Genomic DNA, 20,632 nt, shown 5'->3' on the forward strand with positions numbered 1-20,632 from the left:
TGCACACAGGAATTTGTTGCTGGCTCAGATAGAAAGATGATTTGAAGCGACACTTCCCTTTTTTCAGTTCTATAGTGTGGTCTGATGTGGCAACTCTGAAAGTGTTGCTCCAAGGCTGGATTATCACAGCACCAACAAATACAACTACAGATATGTGAAAAGAAAGAAACAGTTAGAAATTTTTCCTTCTCTGGCAAGACAGCAAAAGAGACACAGATGTAAAGAACAGTCTTTAGGACTCTGTGGGAGAAGGCAAGGGTGGGATGATTTGAGAGAATAGCATTGAAACATGTATATTATCATATGTGAAATAGATCTCCAGTCCAGGTTTGATGCATGAGACAGGGTGCTCAGGGCTGGTGCACTGGGATGACCCTGAGGGATGGGATGGGGAGGGAGGAAGGAGGGGGGTTGAGAATGGGGAACACATGTATACCCATGGCTGACATGTCAATGTACAGCAAAAACCACTACAATATTGTAAAGTAATTAGCCTCCAATTAAAATTAATTAATTAAAAATTGACATTTAAAAAACTAAAAAAAAATTTTCCCTCTCTGATAACTGTACTGACCTGTTAGATCCAAATGCTATTTTCTTCTAACTGTATTTCCTGTGTTTCTCCAGCTTTGGACAATGTCACTGTTTCCTGCTTCCTTTCCAAATTCACACGATTAGAGCTAAGTCTTTCTCTTCACCCCAGAAAAATCCCAAACTCCATTATTCAGAAGTCTTTAGAAGAGCTGACCTCATGGGTGCTCCTGGGTTGATCCCTCTGGACTTTGCCTCTAGCCCTCTGCTCTAGTCACCGGGATGCGGCTGCGAATCCTGCTGAGCTCAACAATCCCACCCTCATCCTACTGGGTACCACACCTCCATGGGGTGCAATCAGTGATTGCTTCTCTTGCAGTTCACAGGACAGCTCAGACCAGGCTATGACTTCGTACAGGACACCACTGAAGGATAATCCCTTGAGTAACAGAAATGCCCGTCTTAGGACTCACGGGCCCAAGCCCAGACTCTGGCTGAGGCACCAGCAGTCTTCTGCAAAGGGGGAGAGGGGTGGGTCAGGGTTCAGGCTGAATTCCCTGACAAGAATAATTGATGCTATTAACCACTGCCTCTAAGCATTCTGTTCTGTGAAAATGGAACTGGGTCTTTTAAGTAATTTTCCTTTGCCTGTGGTCCTATGTTCAGCTTTGCCAGTTGGGGACAGTAGAGAAAGATTGTTGTTGTTATCCAGTTGTCAGGTTATGTCCGACTGTCTGCAAGCCCATGGACTGCAAAACACCAGGCTTCCCTGTCCCTCACCTCTCCCAGAATTTGCCCAAGTTCATGTCTGTTGAATTGGTAATGCCATCCAACCAGTGATGCCATCCCTTCCTGGATCACTGCCTTGTCGTGGTGGAGGGGCTTGTGTAACTCAGTGAAGCTATGAGTTGTGATGTGCAGGGCCACCCAGGACAGACGGGTCATAGTGGGAAGTTCTGACAAAACGTGATCCGTTGGAGGAGGGAATGCAAACCACCCCAGTATACTTGCAGTGAGAACCCCATGAACTGTATAAAAAGGCGAAAAGAGAGAGACTGCAGGAGGTAGAGGTTTTGTTCCCTGGTTCTGGTGTGTCTGGCATACTTTTGAGGAATCGGGCTCCTACAGAAGGGGTGCACACTCTCTAGGTTCCCATCACACACCTGGCTTCCCCAGTGCCCAGCTGGGCCTGCTGGGCACCAGTACCTGGCAATTAGCAATTTCTGGCACCCCCTTCAGGTGTCCTTCCATTGAGATACTTCCCCATGAACAGCTCTCTCTGGCACTAGAGGGTAGATTTCCAGAAAGTTCTAGAGAACAGATCGCTAGCAAGTTCCACTGGCACAGTCCCCTAATAACTTCTCTGCATCTAGTAAGCCATTAACATGCTCTCTCCAATAAAGTTCAGATCACAGCCCTGGGGTGGTAAGAAGGTGCAGGGGGCTCTTCCTTAGGCCCTCTAGGGGTAATGGCAAGTTGTTGTTGTTCAAAGTCGCTCAGTTGTGTCCAACTCTTTGTGATTGCAGCATGCCAGGCTTCCCTGTCCTTCACCATCTCAAACTCATGAGCTTGAGTCAAACTCGTGTTTGCTCAAACTCATACCCATTGAGTCGGTGATCCCATCCAACCAACTTGTCCTCTGTTGTCCCCTTCTCCTGCCTTCAATATTTCCCAGCATCCAGGTCTTTTCTAATGAATTGGCTCTTCGCATCAGGTGGCCAAAGTATTGGAGCTTCAGCTTTAACCTCAGTCCTTCCAATGAATATTCAGGATTGATTTCCTTTAGGATTGACTGATTTGACCTCTTTGCAGTCCAAGGGACTTAATGGCAAGTTATGTTGTGTTATATTATTGGGCTTCCCTAGTGGCTCAGAGGGTAAAGAATCTGCCTGCAGTTCAGACCCGGGTTCAATCCCTGGGTCGGGAAGATCCCCTGGAGAAGGGCATTACAACCCACTCCAGTATTCTTGCCTAGAGAATTCCATGGACAGAGGAGCCTGATGGGCTATATGGAATGAGTTGTTTTTCTTGCCTCCAAATTCATAGGTTGAAATCAACTCTGCCTCTGTCTAACCCCATGTGATCACCCCCAGGCACCTGAAAATACCAAGGGATGAGGGTGAGAGTGCGGTTGGAGTTCTGACCTGGGAAAGCCTGACAGCTAGAGGCAAGCCCTTGCTTCTTGAATTCTCCACCCCAAGTGTTGGTCACGTGTTGCATAGTGCAGAGAAGAGGAAGGAGGGAACAGAATTGACACCAGCAGCCGGAAAAGAAGACCGTGGGAGTTCATGATGTATTTCATGTAAATGCTTTCTTTCCCCCTTCTCACAGTTAGTTTCCTTGAGTGACTGACCTTGCGGTACCCTATGCGCCTCTCCTTGGCTCATCAATAACTCCAAGTGTGGCACCAGGACCCCCTTAAGTTCCTGCAGCATCATCCCCCTGCTTCTATGCCTCTGGGCTTTCTCTGAAGCGGTAGAAGTTTGTTCAGCTTGTGCAGATAGGTGTACTCTAGAGGTGGAGGGAGTTAATGCCCCTGAGATGCAGCCAATGGGAGATGAGAGTTGGGAGGATAAGTATCACAGCCTCTGTCCTTCAGTGGGATGGTCTGGGGAAACGTTCTACACAATGCCTCAGAGGATCCCTAACAATATTGAGCCTCAGTTGCCCACAGTGGTAATTAGCTCAGGATGCGCCCTTTATTGACTCTTCTTTCTCTGCTCACTCACCTCAGACCCTCATTCTTACCTTGTGAGATCATCTCCCATATATACCACCTGCAGCCAAATCCTCACCTCACGCTCTGCTTTTGGGAGAAGCTTAAGTAAGGTAGGCATGCACAGCCCCCCCACCGCAGGAGGAACAAGCCCAGCCTAACCAGAGTGGCAATGACAGACTGGAGGCTTGATAGCTTTCTTTTCACTTCTCTTTGGTCATCTCTTCGTACTCTCAAAACCATTTTACATCCATGGCCCTGCAGGGCATTGGAAATGGTTCAGAGCTAGGAGGAATTACCTCATATTCTCAATGACAGAACCAGGGTTGAAAAAGATCTTGGCTGGCTGAAGCAATGGGGCTGCCATCAATAGGATGCCATTTAAAAGAAACAAGTGCTATCTATGGTAAAGTTGAAAAAAAATCGATTGTTCATGTACTGAACATGATAGTCACTAATGTGAAATGAAATGTGGGCTTTTTCATTGATCACAATCTCCCTGGGAGTCAAGACTTGAAAAAAAAAAAAAGAAGCAGTATGGGACACTGTTGACAGAAGCATCTGGGTCAGAGGTTAACAAGCCTCTACTTGACCTGACTCTGGCTCACCATCACCAAGCACAAGTCCTGGACTTTCTGCTGATTGGCAGACATATCCCACACCTCCCAGGAGCCTCTTTCCATCCACTTAGGCTCACCTGTCTTACGACTTACGCCAGTCCAGCCTTGGCAGTGGCAGCTAGCTCTATGTCGGTTTAGCCAACAGGGTCTTTGATCTGCTGTTGCCCTTGCCTTTTTCTCTGTTGCTATTGAGGCATAGGATGCTGTGGGATTCCCTGGGCACATACACAGCATGGATGTATAAGGGAGTTAACACCCAGTGGGGCCAGACATTCGTCAGTGGTGGGCAGGACCAGCAGGTACTTCCTTCCCGCTTCCTTCCTCTAGCAGACATTCCTGAGTAGCAGTGGCTTATGTGGCCTCTTGGAAGGTAGAGACCAAGAGATCCAATGTCCAAAGCTTCTGTGGGAAATGATGTTGACTCTCCCCCTCCACTTCCTGCCTTCTTACTTCCGCCCCCTGGATCACACTTCTTTTTTTTTTTTTTAATTTATTTTTTTATTTTTTAAATTTTAAAATCTTTATTCTTACATGCGTTCCCAAACATGAACCCCCCTCCCACCTCCCTCCCCATAACATCTCTCTGGTCATCCCATGCACCAGCTCCAAGCATGCTGTATCCTGCATCAGACATAGACTGGCGATTCAATTCTTACATGATAGTATACATGTTAGAATGTCATTCTCCCAAATCATCCCACCCTCTCCCTCCCTCTGAGTCCAAAAGTCCATTATACACATCTGTGTCTCTTTCCCTGTCTTGCATACAGGGTCGTCATTGCCATCTTCCTAAATTCCATATATATGTGTTAGTATACTGTATTGGTGTTTTTCTTTCTGCTTACTTCACTCTGGATCACACTTCTGAATAAAGTTCTCGCATGGAAGCCTTTGCCCCAGGTTCTATTTTGTGGGGAATCCAGACTAACACATGTTGTCTGAACTGATCCCAGGGGCCAGAGGAGCATCCTTGTACATTGGCTAAGATGTGGAGGATCTGATGTAATCGCTGTCAGAAAAGGGAGGGGCTCTGCCTGATGTGAGAGGGTTAGGATGCACACAGGGAAGGCCATCCACAAGGTCTGTAAAGCAGATGAGGGCTGTGTGTCTGTGGCCCCAGCAATGCATGTTCATTTTAGGTCTTTAAACTGTCCCACTTCCAATTCTACAGGGTTGTTTCTTCTCACAATTTCTGATACATAATAAGCACCTTTCAAAAGCAGAAGTGATGGTACAAGTCAGATTTAGCATCTTGCGTTTGGGTCATCCTTGTTTTCACGACTTATAACAGTGATGCAATCACGGCCTTAGACAAGCGTTAGGTCATTTTTCTTTAAAGGAAATCTGGCTGTGATTCCGCATCCCTCTGGATTGGGGCAGAGTTCTTTCTCAGTGATCATTGAGGCTTCCAGCCCGTATCCAGGTATAGCTGGAGAAATCCCACCCAGAGCAAAATATTCGGGGAAACTGGAGGTCTTTTTGTAAAAGGTCTTTATTTGGCCGGGTCTTAGTTGTGGCACACGAAATCTTTGTTGAAGCATCTTTAGTTGCGGCATGCGGACACTTAGTTGTGGGATGTGGGATCTAGTTCCCCGACCAGGGGTCGAACCCAGATCCCCTGCATTGGGAGTGCAGAGTCTTAGCCACTGGACCACGAGGGAAGTCCCTAACCTGAAGGTCATAGTTCTTTGCCTTTACTGTTCCCTTTTGTTCAGGCCGTGTTTTATCACATTTCAGCCTGAGTCTTCCTGAGTCCGGGGCCCCTACTCGGAGTCTCCTTCTGGTGCTGAGAGGGCAGCTCTGCACCTGCTCTCTTTCTGTGGGGAACCTCATGGCACCCTCTCCTAAGCGTCATGGGGATGCTGTTCTTCACCCGCTCTGTGGCCTCCTCCTCCTCGTGGTTCTCCCATCACAACACAGAAGCACTACTGAGTTCTCTCTGTCTTACCCGAGGTCCCCCCAGCAGTTTCCTCAGAGCCTTTTCTTGAGGTGGACAGTCACTAGTTGGTAGCCTGCTGAATAAGTACTGCCCATGACCCTGTTTTATTGTTTTATTCCCGGGGTTTTGCAAAAAAGGGAATTTCGGGTGCAGATGTAGATAGCTGGCCTTTCTGGAAAAGTCAGAATATTTGTCCCTGCTGGCTACTGATTCCCTCATCACAAGTTGGCTGGGGTGGAGAGGTGGTTCAGATGGGGCCTGTGACCTATGGCTTCACCTCTTTCCCTGTAGGCATGTTGGCATCAGTGTTGATTTCTTTAATTTGATAAATATTTGTTGAGCACATTTTCTGTATCAGACCTTGTTCTCGGCATTGGGGATACAGAAAGGAGATATGGACCAAGGACCCTATTTTGATGAAATATCTTGATGGAGGAGACAGATAATTTTTAAAAACAGATATACTTACATTTAAGGTGTCAGGTGGTGGTAACTGCTGTGAAGAACGTAAAGCAGGAAAAGGGTTGTCAAAGAAAGACAGTGAGCTGAGGGGTGGGGACAAGTGTGTTGCCATTTTTTGTAAGCTGTTTCTGGAAGGTCTGTATTCAGTGACATTTAGGCAATGAGGGGCTTCACAAAGCCAAGAAAAGAAAGGTGGTCTTCACGCTGTTCCCTTCAAGCCTGGGAGTCAAGGGACTAAGCAACACCTGGATGGCAAGGACTTTTTGGAACCGCCTAAGATAACAGAGGTCAACACTCACAGAGTTCTCATCTGCCCTTATTTTTGCATCCTTGCAGAAGCTAAACATGAATTGATATCTTAATAAATTTTCTGTCCTACTCTTAGAAACATTTTAATCTATTTAAAAACATACCATCAAAGTACAGTTGGTTTACAATATTGTGTTAATTTCTGCTGTACAGCAAAGCGACTCAGTTATACATACATATATTCTTTTTCGAATTCTTTTCCATTATGGTTTGTCACAGGGTATTGAATATAGTTCCCTGTGCCATACCGTAGGATCCTATTGTTTATCCATCCTATCTATGACAGTTTGCCTCTGCTAATCCCAAACTCCCAAGCCTTCCCACCCCCATCCAGCTCTCCCTTGGCAACTGCAAGTCTGTTCTCTGTGTGTGAGTCATTTTTGTTTCAGGTACATTGATTTGTGTCATGTTTTAGATTCCCCATATAACTGATATCATATGGTATTTGTCTTTCTCTGTCTGACTTACTTTCAGGCATCTCTAGGTCCATACATGTTGCTATAAATAGCCTTATTTCATTCTTTTTAATGGTTAGGTGATAGTAAACATTTTTAAGAGATAAGGCTAAATTTTAAATATAGTATTTACCCTCTATGGAGTGAGTAAATCCTTTTCCATCTTCTTTGGAGGGGTGAGTTGGACCTTCTGCTTTAGTCACAGGCCTCACAGAGCGAGCTTTTCTCATCTAGTCATTGTATGAGGGTGTGGGGTGTGCCTTTGGCTTCTTTTCCTGGGTTATGATCACAGCTAGTGTTAAACTACTGCACGCTGCCTGATCATACACAAGGATTTGGTCATCCACATAAACATGATGCTGTTGTGAGTTCACTTTTCTATTTAGAGAAACATGTCAGCTAGAAATACCTCCACCTTTTTACCCAGACGCATGCGTGCCGAGCAAGTCTCCAAAATAGCCCTTTGAGTAAGTGGCAGCTTTAAAAACCGTCCAGCCGCCGACTTCAAACCAGAAGGTCAGCAGAGGAGAGTGGAAGTTGGATACTGAACGGTCAAGGGGCCCAGAGGAATTTAATAGGAGTCAGGATTTTGGAAACTTGAACGACCAGACAGCGGCTTCTCTTTGGATTTCTTGCCTGTTACCGATCTTGGTCTTCTCTCTTCAGACTTCACGATGAATGTGCAGGCTTGCTCTAGGTGTGGGTACGGAGTGTACCCTGCTGAGAAGATCAACTGTCTAGACCAGGTCAGTAGACATTTCCTGGCCTTTGCAAATTGTCACAAACTTGGGAAATGTATCTTGTTACATATGAACGTGTGGGTTTTTTTGAGTCACCAAGATATGATGTTTTCCCCACTTTTCTTCAGTTCTACCAATTTCTAGCTACATCTCTTGTATTGTCTCAGAAATTTGTAGCCGAGTATGAGTTTTATCACCATTTGATCCCTAAAGCTCTTTTTTTTTTTTCGCCCTGAAATATGTAAGATTCCTGAGAGTGAAAGAAAAGGTAATCTTGCTCAGTCTTTTCTATTTGGTTTCTAGATATGGCACAAAGCTTGTTTTCACTGTGAAGTTTGCAAGATGATGCTATCAGTGAATAACTTTGTGAGTCACCAGAAAAAGCCATACTGTCACGCGTAAGTGTTTGACGCCCCTGCCCACCACCTCCTGAATTATATATATATATTTTTAATAAGTAACCAACCAGAGGTTCAAATCGCACACTCCAGGGTTAAATCCAAGAACCCAAGAAATGTCTTCTCAAAAGTTTTTACTCACATACAGTCATTAAAGAGATCTGACACAGGATTTTATGCAATGGACAGAAAGTTGAAAATTTCAATCTCTTACAAGTGAAAGACAAAATCTATCCTCTGTAACCCCATGTCAAATTATTAAAGATTGTGCAGAACAGTATAATTTCTATGGATATGCAGAAAGCTTTAAAATGTTTTCTTTTAAATAATTTCAGGTAAATAATTTCCAGTTAAATTTGGTGTTTACGTTAAATAGGTTGAATTTATTTGATTTGCTTTTCTTTCTTTACGACTCATTGCCTGGAGACTCTTGAATTTAATTATTACGTCTTATGTTTTTTTGATGTAAAAAAGTGACTCTTCCTTTAAGAATAGTCACTCAGTCATCTTGGATAAAGTACATTTCTAATTCTGATTTATATCTACTTTTTGTAGCCATAACCCCAAGAACAACACTTTTACAAGTGTCTATTACACTCCATTAAATCTAAATGTGCGGAAACCTCCAGAGGCCATTTGTGGGGTAAGTTACTTAATTTTGAATTTCAAAATAGTGTTTAAAGAAAATTTCTTAGCTCAGGCATTTCTTAGGTTTTTAAGTGTCTCTGTAAATATGGAGAACATGGGTAGGTTTACATCTAGGCAGAAAATGGGCAGGTTCACACCTAGGCATGTTTAAGTAACAAATATTGCCATTTGTCCTACCGCAACATAGAAGCCCATCCAGGATAATCCAGCTTGAATATCTGAGGATCTTGTATCCATTTTAATCTCCTTGTGTCTGTCAGCTCTGTACACATTGATACAGCAGGCCATACATACCCCAGGTGCTTAATACACAAAACAAATTATATGTAGTTGGAAAATACTACAAAGCCCTTTCTTTCCCCATTATATTTGGGTACAAACATGGAAACCTCTAGTTCCACACTCTTCAATCTCTCTGCATTTGGTAGTATTTAAGATCTCTTTCCCCATGGGTAGGGGTAGGTCAGAGAGATTTTGATCTGGAACTAATGTTTGGGTAGGCCAGGAGGCCATATTGATTAACCAACCTGCTTTGAAAACCTAACAGTAGAGTTTTGTCAGATAACTATTGATTGAACGCTTGCATTTATTAAAATGATGAATCATTTCACTTGCCTCCCCCAGGCCCCATAGCAAGTTGTTTTATGTGATGGAACTAGCAGCTTCTAAAATTAGAGAATGACACAGGAGGTGGAAGGCTCTCTAGTAATCTGCCTTCCTCATGTTACCTCACCCTGTCCTGACTCTCCTGCCTGCCCAGGCCATGTCCTCCTCAAGAAGATGGTTTAGCTTGAGCTTGTCCTTATCATGGCTTTCTACATATAATTGCCAACTAGCTTATTTCACTAAGTGCTTTGCTCCAACTGTGAGTTTATTATTTTTTTTAACAAGTTTAGGTAACATTAACTGTGTAATTGCTTAACTTATTTAATACATTACAATCCAATAAAGTAAATACTATTATTATCCCATTCTACTGGTGAGGAAACTGAGGCTTGGAGAGTTGTTCATATATCTATCATTGACTTCTAACAGTTGAGAAGCCTGAAGAATTCACAAGCCATCCATTACTGAGAAGGCTGATTCTTTTAGGATTTTGCTTTCATCCGTTTTTGCTTGTTTGTGTGGGTTTTGTTGTTTGTTTTTGTCTCTTAATGTCTAACACAGAATTGACAGTACTGAATTTAACTCTCAGTTCGACAGAGTGCCAGACACTTTGCAAGGCCCTTTTTCTGTATAATCTCACTTATTCTTCACAAAAACCCTCTGCAGTATTCTATTACAGTTGGGGAGGCTGAGGCTCGCAGAAGTTAAGTAACTTGCCCAGTTTTACCCGGCCAGTTGCATGGATACAAATCCAGATCTCTATCGCTCTAGGACCCCTATCCTAAACTGCTCAGCCAGCCTCCTCCCACGTCCCTAGGGGGTGGCAAAATCTTACAACAGATCAGGCAGTACTTCCCTTCCTTTGAAGTGGTGGTGAGTTCACTTTTTGTAACTTGTATGACAGGCCGGACCTGGAGTGAGATTATCGCAGGTTCTATTTCCAGCCACAGGCAGTGACGTGAGCTTCCCAGGAAGCCTGTGTGTGTGTGTTAGTTCACATCTGTGTGAATATGTGTGTATGTATGTAAATATGTATGTTTGCATATGGGGAGTGTATATATGTGTGTATGTAGGTGTGAATATGTGTGCACATGTATACCTGTGTGTATACATGGTGTATATACATGTATGCACATTTGTATGCACATTTGTGTGTGTGTGGTCTGTGTATATATGTGTGTTATCTCTGTGTGTATATGGTGGATGCGTGTTTACATGCATGTGTACATACTTGAATATGTGTGTGCATGCATATGCGTGCATACGTGTACACACACATGTGCGTCTGTGTGTGTATGCATATATGTATGTACGTGTGCACGTGTGCGTGTGCCTGTGTACAGAACAACTGGCTGCTGAGACCCCTTTCTCCTCCTTTCCCACCAGGGGAAAAATCAAGTGGACACTCATGTCCCTTCCAGGCCCCAGATCTTACAACCCCCCTGGGGAATGTTGTGTATTGCATCCTTACTCCCTTTTCTTCTCTGGGAGACTTCGGCAATTGAATAAAAAACAGATTCATAGTGCACGTGCTAAAATTAAAAAAGCAAAGAAAGGGATTCTTCAGTTACAGCGATGAAGGTGAAATGGCATTTGAAGCTGGTCAACATTTTTCTGTTTTTTTAAATATGACTCTTTGAAAAATAAATACATAAATAAATATTTACTAAGACAGAATTTCCTGTTTGGTAGGTGTGAATGGAACTTTTAGCAGAATAGAACATCTAGATTCTCTCCTTTCAGAGAATGAACTTTAGCCCTTAATGCTTCCTTATTCCACAAATAACATTTATGGCTTTTTTCCTCTTCCTATTTCCTCCGAATAGTCATGAGCCCTGTGAAAGGTCTCTAGGGAGGCAGGCACCCCCCATCCCCACCCCGCTGCCTATACTGTGGGAGAAGGGCAGAAAATACAGATTCCTGTGGACTTTGGTCACGTGATTCTGATTCCTTTAGTCAGTGGCTCTAAAGGAGGGCGATTTTGCCCCCTAGGGGATATTTGGTGACATCTGAGGGACTTTTTCTGGTCAAAACTGAGAAGGTAAGAATACTGGTGACATCTGGTGGATAGAGACCACCCATCTTGCTCAGCATCCTGCCATGAGCTAGACAGGCCACCCCAAACAAGAAATAAACTGGCCCCAAATGTCAGTGGAGCTGCTTACAAGAAACTTTGCCGTGAGTTTATGTAGTGTTCAAGGTAACTTCTCAGTAGCCAAGTGAAAAGGCATGTAAAGATTCCTCAATTTATGTACTTATACACATGTTAGTGCTGCATTAAGGAAGCCCGGACAAAGTGCCCTTGACAGGGAACTAGAATTCCCGGGTTCTAAACCTGGCTTTGCTCACCTGCTGAATGATCTCAGTAAGTTCACTTCTCTTCTCTGAGCTTCTTTTCTCATCTGTAAAATTAATGATTTAGATTTCAACTTGTTTAAGTTGCAGATTTCTGGGCTCCATCTTGGATCTCAAGCATTATGATATCTGGGTTTGAACCTAAGCCCTGATATTTTCTTCTGTGGTTAGTTCTTCTTATGTTCTCCTTAAGAAATCTTTGCCTATTGTGAAATCATGAAAATATGGTTAGATGTCAGTTCTCTTCAAATTGATTGACACAGTCAGTGCAGTCCCAGCCAAAACTCTGGTGTTGTTCATAAAAATAGACAAACTGATTCTAAAATTGATATGAACATACAGTGATTCTAGAATGGCCAAGAAATCTTGAAGAACAAAATCAAAGGACTTAGGTTACCAGGTTTTTAGGCTCCTCTGTCCATGAAATTTTCCAGGCAAGAATACTGAAGTGGGTTGCCATTCCCTTCTCCAGAGGATCTTCCCCATCCAAGGATCGAACCCAGGTCTTCTACGTGGCAGGCCGATTCTTTACCATCTGAGCCACCAGGGTGCCCCTTGTGGTTGTTAACTCAGTGTAGTATTGGCACTACTGCAGAACTGACAGCTCAGTGGAAAACAATACCAGGTCGAGAAGTAGAGGTGCACGCATGTGGTCACCTGAGTTACAACAAAGGCACCGCTGCAATTCCGTGCAGCAAGAATCATCTTTAAATACATGGTACCTGAGTGACTGGACACTTTACGTAGAAGAAATGGACCTTGACACCTACCTCATACCTATACATAAACATTAACACAAGGTGTGTTACGGATCAAGATGTGAAAGGTGGAATCATAAAGCATGTTCTCCTACACCTCATGAATTTGAGGAGCCAGCATTGAACAAGCTCCCCGAGTGTTAGGAACCACTGCTCTCACGTCTGGTGTTTTCTAAGCTGAATGCTTGGTACTGTGTGATGAGCTTGTAGAGACATTGTCTTTTTATTTGCTCTGCACAATAGAGCTTTGCACACAGTAGGTGCTATCCACGTGCCACTTGGCTGATAGTACAGATGAAGCCGGTGGTGACACTTGACAGTGCAGTGTGGCTTGTCATACAGTTACGAAGCTCTGCAGTTGAGACGTAGGATCCGCTCCCCCCACCACCCCCAATTCAGTTTTGTATTGTTTGTTACCTTGCTCGTTTCTGATGGAAACATTACTGACGACGTCTTCACTGTGCAGATCGGTGGCCAGGAGGATGGTGAACGGTTTAAGTCGGTTTTTCACTGGGACATGAAATCCAAGGATGAGGCCGCCGCACCTAACAGGCAACCACTGGTGGATGAGGTGAGGCGAGAGTTAGAAACAGGTTTGGAAGCAGAGAAAAGAATGACACGTTGTGCAGATGACATGTGTAGTCAGCATTACTTTGCGAGGGAATTGGTTAAGCTTTCTTCTATCCATCTTGTCATTCCAGCTGTCTACAGAAGACCTCCATGGTCTGTTTCCCACATTCTCACGATACTTGGTATTTCCAGACAAACTTTCAGACAAAAGTTTTGACAACCTGTATCTTGTTTTTTTCTATTTAAACTTTCCTGATTGCGAGTATAGTTGAGCGTATTTTCACATATGAATGATCTGACTTTTCAGATCGCCAAAGGATGGTTCTACCCAACCTGTCCAACTTGCCGTACCTCCAGCCCACTTGGCTCCCTATCTCTTCCCCCCAGTTCCAGTCAAATCCATTTCCTCACGGTCTTTCACGTGAAGTCTATCATTGCCCTCATGCTTTTACTCATGGCAGTCCCCACTCTTAGAATTTATTCAACATGTGTGTGGGGTTTTTTTTTTTTTTTTTTTTGCCTTTTTAAAATCAGCATGTGTGTATGGAGTATCATATGCCAAGCACTATTCCAGGCTGCTGGAATACATCAGTGCACAAAACAGACGAAAATCTCTGCCTTCATGGAACAGACCTCCTTGAGCAGATGCTTTTCCTTGTCTCTCTGCATCATCTGGTAACTGACCTCATCCCTGGAGGTCCAGCTCAAATTCCTGTCCAAATCAGGGGGCCTCACATGGAGATTGGTTTTTCAAAACTCTCACTGTGTTTATCTTCAATACAGTACATATAAGCACCAAACATTTTCTAATCACTAACTGTTTCATATGTTAGTTTTATCTCCCTAGATAAACCACACATATCTTAAAAGAGGAACTTTGTCTTCTTCTTTTTTGATTTTCTTTTCCTAGTGTTAATTGCTTAATCTAGCGCTTGGCACACAACAGGTAGCAGATTTTTGAAGGTTGGCTGAATAATGCTGATTAAGCTCAGATAGATGGCCTGTTCACATCAACTCCCCGCTGCCCCATCTTGGTGCAATAATGTGCAAAAAATGTTAAGTTACATTTGGAACTCTGCTATGGTATCAGTCAATCTCTGAAATTTTTGGTTATTTAGGAGATTAGGTTATTTTCTAGTTTGGAAAAAATGAACATTCTGGTTAGCTGAGACCTGCCATGTATTAGGAGGAGTTTACCGTTTTTAGAGAATTTCTGTCTTTTCTATCTTATGTTGATGATGTGGGTGAGCATTACTGGGAGGGTGAGGTAGGTAGGGTGATCTTACCAAGCAAGTGTGTGGGCTGTGTGTTTGTATGCATTTGTATTTCTCCTCTCCAGAGAGCCTATTGGAGTGGATACAGGGAAGGGAATGCCTGGTGCCCAGGAGCTCTGCCAGACCCTGAAATCGTAAGGATGGTGGAGGCACGAAAGTCACTGGGTGAGGTAAGGGCCCTAGAAAATTACTTTAGCAGTTAGCTTGAATATTCATTAAGATTGTGATAGAATACTGGCCCTCCCCCAAACATTCCCATGTCCTAGTCCCTGGAACCTATGAATATGCTACTATGCATGGCCAAAGGTATGATGAAGATAGGGATTTTTTTTTTAACTGAAGTATAGCTGATTTGCTTCCCAGGTAGCTCAGTGGTAAAGAATCCACCTGTCAATGCAGGAGAGGCTGGAGACAGGGAGACACGGATTTGATCCTTGGGTTGGGAAATTCCCCTGGAGGAGGAAATGGCAACCCACTGCAGTTTTCTGGCCTGGAAAATCCCATGGACAGAGGAGCCTGGTGGGCTGCAGTCCATCGGGTTGCAAAGAGTTGGACACGACCGAACAACGGAACAAACGTACATATATTTGATTTACAGTCTTGTGTGAGTTTCTGGCGTGCAGCAGAGTGATTCCGTTATATGTATACATACATATGCACATATATTCTCTTTCATGTTCTTTTCATTATGATTAATTACAAGATAATGAATATAGTTCCCTGTGCTATCCAGTGGGACCTTGTTTATTTTACACGTAGTGGTTTGTATTTGCTAAACTCAAGCTCCTGATTAAGGTAAGGATCTCCTGATAGGAAGATTATGCTGGATGATTAACGTGGACCAAATGTGATCACAAGGGTGCTTATAAAGAAGGAGGCAGGAGAGTCAGAGTCAGAGAAAAGATGATGTGACAACAGAAGCAGACGTCGAAGCTCTTTGGGGCTGTGAACCCAGAGCTGTGGACAGCCCCTTGAAGCTGGAAAAGGCAAAGAAATGGATTTCCTGCCAGAGCCTTCAGAATCAGACCTGATGCCCTATTTTAGATTTTGGACCTGTAGCACCGTAAGAGAGATCTTAGTAGGTTTTCATCGTAGGAAAGACAATTTTACCCCAGGTTATGGAATTCCTTAATGATTTGCATGCTGTATCCTCTAGTCCTCTCCCTAAACCCAGGGCACCTTGTCCTTTGAAGAAACCACTTTGGAACATATTGTTAGTCCTGAGTAACTTTTCTTTAGCACATGGAAAGAAAGCAGCTGAAGCACAGTTGCTAAGGTGCTGTGTTTTGTTAGGAGAGTAGACTAGCAGAGATATTCCAAAGTAAGGAGGAGAAAAGAACAGATATTTCACTCCCAGGGCTGTAGAAATGTCTGGTGGTGGTTTAGTCGTTAAGTTGTGTCCAACTCTGTGACCCTATGGACTGTAGAGCCCGCCATGGACTTCGGGCCCGTGGACTGAGGAGCCTGCCAGGCTTCTCAGTCCATAAGGACTTTCCAGGCAAGAATACTGGAGTGGGTTGCCATTTCCTTCTCCAGGGCATCTTCCTGACCCAGGGATCTAACGCGGGTGTCCTGCATTGCAGGCAGATTTTTTACCCACTGAGCCACCAGGGAAGCCCAGAACTGTGTCTAGTGGATGAGTTGCGGAAAGCTCTCCTGCGTAATAATTGCTGCGTTATCTTACAAGCCTTTGAGTCAAGGGGCCTCCCTTGGGTTGTGCCAGGTTCCACAGAGTTTAATGTAAACATTGAAGGGGAAGCTCTTTGACCTGGGAAATATGATTTGAAGGTGTTAATTTAAATCACCAAGTGAATAATTTTCAAATTTATTCCAGGAGACCAAAATATTTTCCTAGTACCATACACATCCAGTTGCATCGGTTCTGATGATGCTTGCTATTGCAGTTTTATTCATTCTCATTGGAGATCCTGTTGGTTCTCATGCTGACATTGGTCTGACCAACAGGAGTATCCAGAAGACTGTGAGCAACAGAGAGGCAAAGGGAGTTTTCCAGCCATGATCACACCTGCTTATCAAAGGGCCAAGATCGCCAACCAGCTGGCCAGCCAAGTGAGTGTCTTAGTGCTTGCTCACTGTTGATTACACTAATTTTTGTCATTAGCGAATCCCTGGGATTCAGGTAAAATCCAACAGGAGAGCTCTTTGGGGCCAGTAGGTACCCTGAGTATGATATTACAAAGAAGACTGTGTTCTTATCTTTTCTGTATCAGTCATTCTCTGTGCCTGTGCTTCCTCTGTCAATGAAGAGAAGACTGTGTCACTCACCCTGAAACTGAACCAAATAATTTTTCGAGGTTAAGCATCAAGAACACTGATTTTTATTAAGAGGATGGCAGATCCTACTGAAGAACAGCATAGCTGGTTGATTTAGAGCTCAGATTCTGGAGCCAGCTATATTGGGATTTGAATCCTGGCTCTCTTGCTTCGTAACTGTGGGACCCTGCACGAATTACTTAACCTCTCTTTCCCCCAGTTGCTTATCTGTAAAATGGGGAAAATCATAGTCCTGCCTCATGTGATTGTTCCGGAGACAAAAGGATATTTGTTCAAGTTTAGCAGTTCCTGGCACTCTCTTGGACTGAACACATGTGCACGTTTTTGGAGAGGAGCCCGTAAAGGAAGCCAGAAAGACTTGCCATAGGTTTGCCTTGAGTATTGCCCAATGGTGTAGCTTCAGGACAGCTGCAGGGAGAGGTCCTACAAAGGCTGCTGGGTGTGACCTTGACTCCGTGCTTTCTCTTTGCCAGGTGGAGTACAAGAGAGGGCATGATGAGCGCATCTCCAGGTTCAGCACAGTGGCAGATACCCCTGAGCTGCTCCGGGCCAAGGCTGGTGGACAGCTTCAAAGTGATGTAAGAAACGATAGGAGCCAGGGACTTCCCTGGCCATCTAGTGGTTGGGACTCCATGCTTCCACTGCAGGGGGGCCTGGGTTCAATCCCTGGTCTGCGAACTAGGATCTCCCATACCACTTGTGGGTTAGTCTCTCAGTCATGTCTGACTCTTTGCAACCACACAAATTGCTGCCTGCCAGGCTCCTCTGTCCATGGAATTTCCCCAGGAAAGAATACTGGGGTGGGTTGCTATTCCCTTCTCCAGAGGATCTTCTCAACCCAGGGATCGAACCCCGCTCTCCCACATTGCAGGCAGATTCTTTACTGTCTGAGCCACCTGGGAAGTCTGTGGAGTCCCATGCTATGTGGAGTGGCCAAAAAGAAAAGAAAGCAACGATGGTGGCCAGACCCTGTGATCCTTCTTTAAGGTTCCCCACTCTTTCCTAACATGGAGAAGGGTGGTCAGGTCAGATTCAGCAGCTAGCACAGACCACATGAAAACTCTTCCTAAGAAAGGTTTACGTGGTATGAATAACAAACCAGATATTTCTGATTAACCTGAAAGAATTCTTTCCTTGTCACTGCAAATTATAGACTAGAACTTCCAAAGAATTTGTACCATTTGCCTTTTCGATTCCAGTTGCTTCACAGGATAGTAAGATGGAAAACTTAATGTTGTTCTGATTGGGAAGTTTAAGCACGAATCCAGGTTCAGCTTAACGAGTGGCTTCCGCTTGCCTTGGTTGGCCTGCAGCAGGTGCTCACAAGTATGTGTTGAATTCTGCCTTGAGCATCTCCATGTATCAGACACTGAGCTGGGTGTTGGGAATAACATGGTAGATAAGAGTCCATCAGGCGCTAAACCTACTACATTGCCTAAGAGATCTGATGGAGATGTGCAGGTGTTACGGGAGCCCTTAGCGGATCTTCTCGCTCAGATTGCCTGGTAGATGGTGGGATTGTGGTATATGATTCAAAATATTTCTTTTTCCAGGTGAGATACACAGAGGCCTATGAACAGCAGAGAGGGAAAGGCAGTTTTCCTGCTATGATCACACCTGCTTATCAGATAGCCAAAAGGGCCAACGAGCTGGCAAGTGATGTAAGTGTCTCGGGCAATGTTGCCACGTGAGGGGAGGAGTCAGAAAGTTACCCAGACCTGGCGAGTCCAGCTTCCTGCCTTCTTTTGTGTGCACTGTGGATCCAAGAAGGAACTTTCCTTCAGAGTTTTCAGTCAGTTTTACTAGAGCAATGATCAGGCCCTTTTATGTCTAAGAGACACTCCCTAGACTCGGGCAGAAAAAGAACATTCTGTAGATGTTCATTTTGACTCTTCTAACCCGTGTGCATAAGAGGCTAAATTTACCAGGTGTATCCTTCTCTCCCCTCCAAATAGGTGAGATACCATCAACAATATCAAAGAGAAATGAAGGGAATGGCTGGCCCTGCTGCTGGAGCTGAGGGCCCATTGCCAAAGGATTACATGGACCAGTATGGCCAGGTATGTGATAAAGTGACTTCCTGGAAGACTACCCTTTTGGATGGCCAGTTCTCAGTTAGGCAACCCTCTAGCCCATGACACAACCTGTGACAGTTTAATCAGGGGTTGGACTGTGGTTTATATTTGCCCTATTTATGGAAAGTGGATTTCAAAGCCAGAAAGTAGCAGGCAAACAATTACACAGGTTTCAACTTGACTCACTTGGGAAAATAAATTCTAAGTACTTTATCTTTCCTTTAAAAAAAAAAAAATTAAGGACCTATATCAGAATGGTGCGTTTGCTAGGAATAAAGCATCCTCATCTATTCATTGAAGAAAAATCCTGAGGACTCAGACTGGCTGTGTTTAGCCTGTCACTGCGTAGTAGCACCAAAGGGATCCATGCATGTCTTGAAAAATATTTTGCTGAGTAACAGGATTCTTTTTTTTAGAAAGTGAATTTCTTATCTAGGTTACCAGATAAAGCAATATGCCAGAGGTTAAAAAAAAAAAAAAGCATATTGCTTTATGCCTCTTTTTCTCAATTTCATTTCTTCAATAAACTATATCTTGACAAGATGTAAAAAGACTGAGTGACAATTACAAGCTAATTTCATTTGCACATCCCTCTGTATTTTCTAGACAGCTAGAAAATACTAGACAGCTGTTGTAAGGGGAAAATGGAACATTATTTTTTCATGGTTGTAAGTAAAGAATGTTGGAAGACCAAATATGTGTACTGGAAGAGTACATTCAATTGGGCTTAGTTGATTTTTTTTCTTAATTTGACAGTTGTTTAAAATTTTTGGCACTGAGTAGACTTTACAACACATGTGACTTATTTGACATATATAATTTACAAAAGGAAACATAACTGATTTCTCTTCTTCAGAAAACCGAGTTGTTTATCAGTTCAGTTCAGTTCAGTTGCTCAGTCGTGTCTGACTCTTTGCAAGCCCATGAACCGCAGCATGCCAGGCCTCCCTGTCCATCTCATGTCCATTGAGTTGATGATGCCGTCTAACCATGTCATCCTCTGTCACCCCCTTCTCCTCCTGCCTTCAGTCTTTCCTGACTATTGGGGGGTATATTCATGTGAAACTTTGAATGAATATAAAGATAGGTTTTGGTCCCTTTGCAAATATCTATCTGAACACAAATGTGTGATTTTGAATTTATAAGGCCATTTTATTAAATTCCATAATAATTGTTAGTCAAATGGTCTCCAGTGCTTAAAGCTCAATGAAAATATTTGTTTAAATAATTGTATTTATTTATTTCTTTTTGGCTGTGCTGAGTCTTTGTTGCCGTGCAGGCTCTTCTCTCTCTAGCTGCAGTGTGCGGGCTTCTCACTGCAGCAGTCTCCCTTGTTGCGGAGAACAGGCTCTAGGGCGTGCAGCTTCAGCAGTAGCGGCACGTGGGCTCTAGAGCAAAGGCTCAATAGTTGTAACGTGTGGGCTTACTTGCTTTGCGGCATGTGGGATGTTCCTGAATCAGGGACTGAACTCATGTCTCCTGCATTGACAGGCAGATTCCTTACGACTGAGCCCCCAGGGAAACCCCAAAATATGTTTTTATTGATTTTATGTTGTAAATGTTGCTCAGATGCTCTGGACAACTTTTCAAAGTCAGTTTTAAAAATACTTGGCTTCCATATTCAGCAGAAAATATTTTGTTCTATATTTGGGCCATCCTATCTACCACTGTTATTACATACATATAATTTCTTATGTGTACCTAGGCCTTTCTATACACAGTGATGAAACGTAACTTCCTAGTGCCGGAGTGGAGCCTTGATTATTAGGGCATTTTGATTGAAGTTTCCAATCTGGCGCTGCTGGTAAAAAATTCATCTGCCAATGCAGGAGATATAAGAGACACGGGTTTAATCCCTGGATTGGGAAGATCCCTTGGAAT

General features: G+C 43.7%; 1 protein-coding gene across 4 annotated transcripts in view; it reads left to right on the plus strand.

Moving 5' to 3' along the window:
- Nucleotides 7,458–20,632, plus strand: part of NRAP (nebulin related anchoring protein) — a 75,714-nt gene continuing 62,539 nt past the window's right edge. For 2 of the 4 annotated variants that reach the window (XM_018041477.1, XM_013975292.2), the window contains exons 1-9: nt 7,536–7,778; nt 8,076–8,170; nt 8,726–8,813; nt 13,004–13,108; nt 14,447–14,551; nt 16,347–16,451; nt 17,150–17,254; nt 18,230–18,337; nt 18,632–18,736. In XM_018041477.1, coding sequence (XP_017896966.1) covers nt 7,707–7,778; nt 8,076–8,170; nt 8,726–8,813; nt 13,004–13,108; nt 14,447–14,551; nt 16,347–16,451; nt 17,150–17,254; nt 18,230–18,337; nt 18,632–18,736 — 888 coding nt within the window. In that variant the 5' untranslated portion in view covers nt 7,536–7,706. Of the gene's footprint in view, nt 7,779–8,075; nt 8,171–8,725; nt 8,814–13,003; nt 13,109–14,446; nt 14,552–16,346; nt 16,452–17,149; nt 17,255–18,229; nt 18,338–18,631; nt 18,737–20,632 lie in introns of all 4 variants that reach the window. The other 2 variants (XM_005698494.3, XM_005698495.3) reach the window with 2 other exon arrangements.

This window comes from Capra hircus, chromosome 26 (assembly GCF_001704415.2).
Source record: "Capra hircus breed San Clemente chromosome 26, ASM170441v1, whole genome shotgun sequence".
In the NCBI taxonomy this organism is placed as follows: domain Eukaryota; kingdom Metazoa; phylum Chordata; class Mammalia; order Artiodactyla; family Bovidae; genus Capra; species Capra hircus.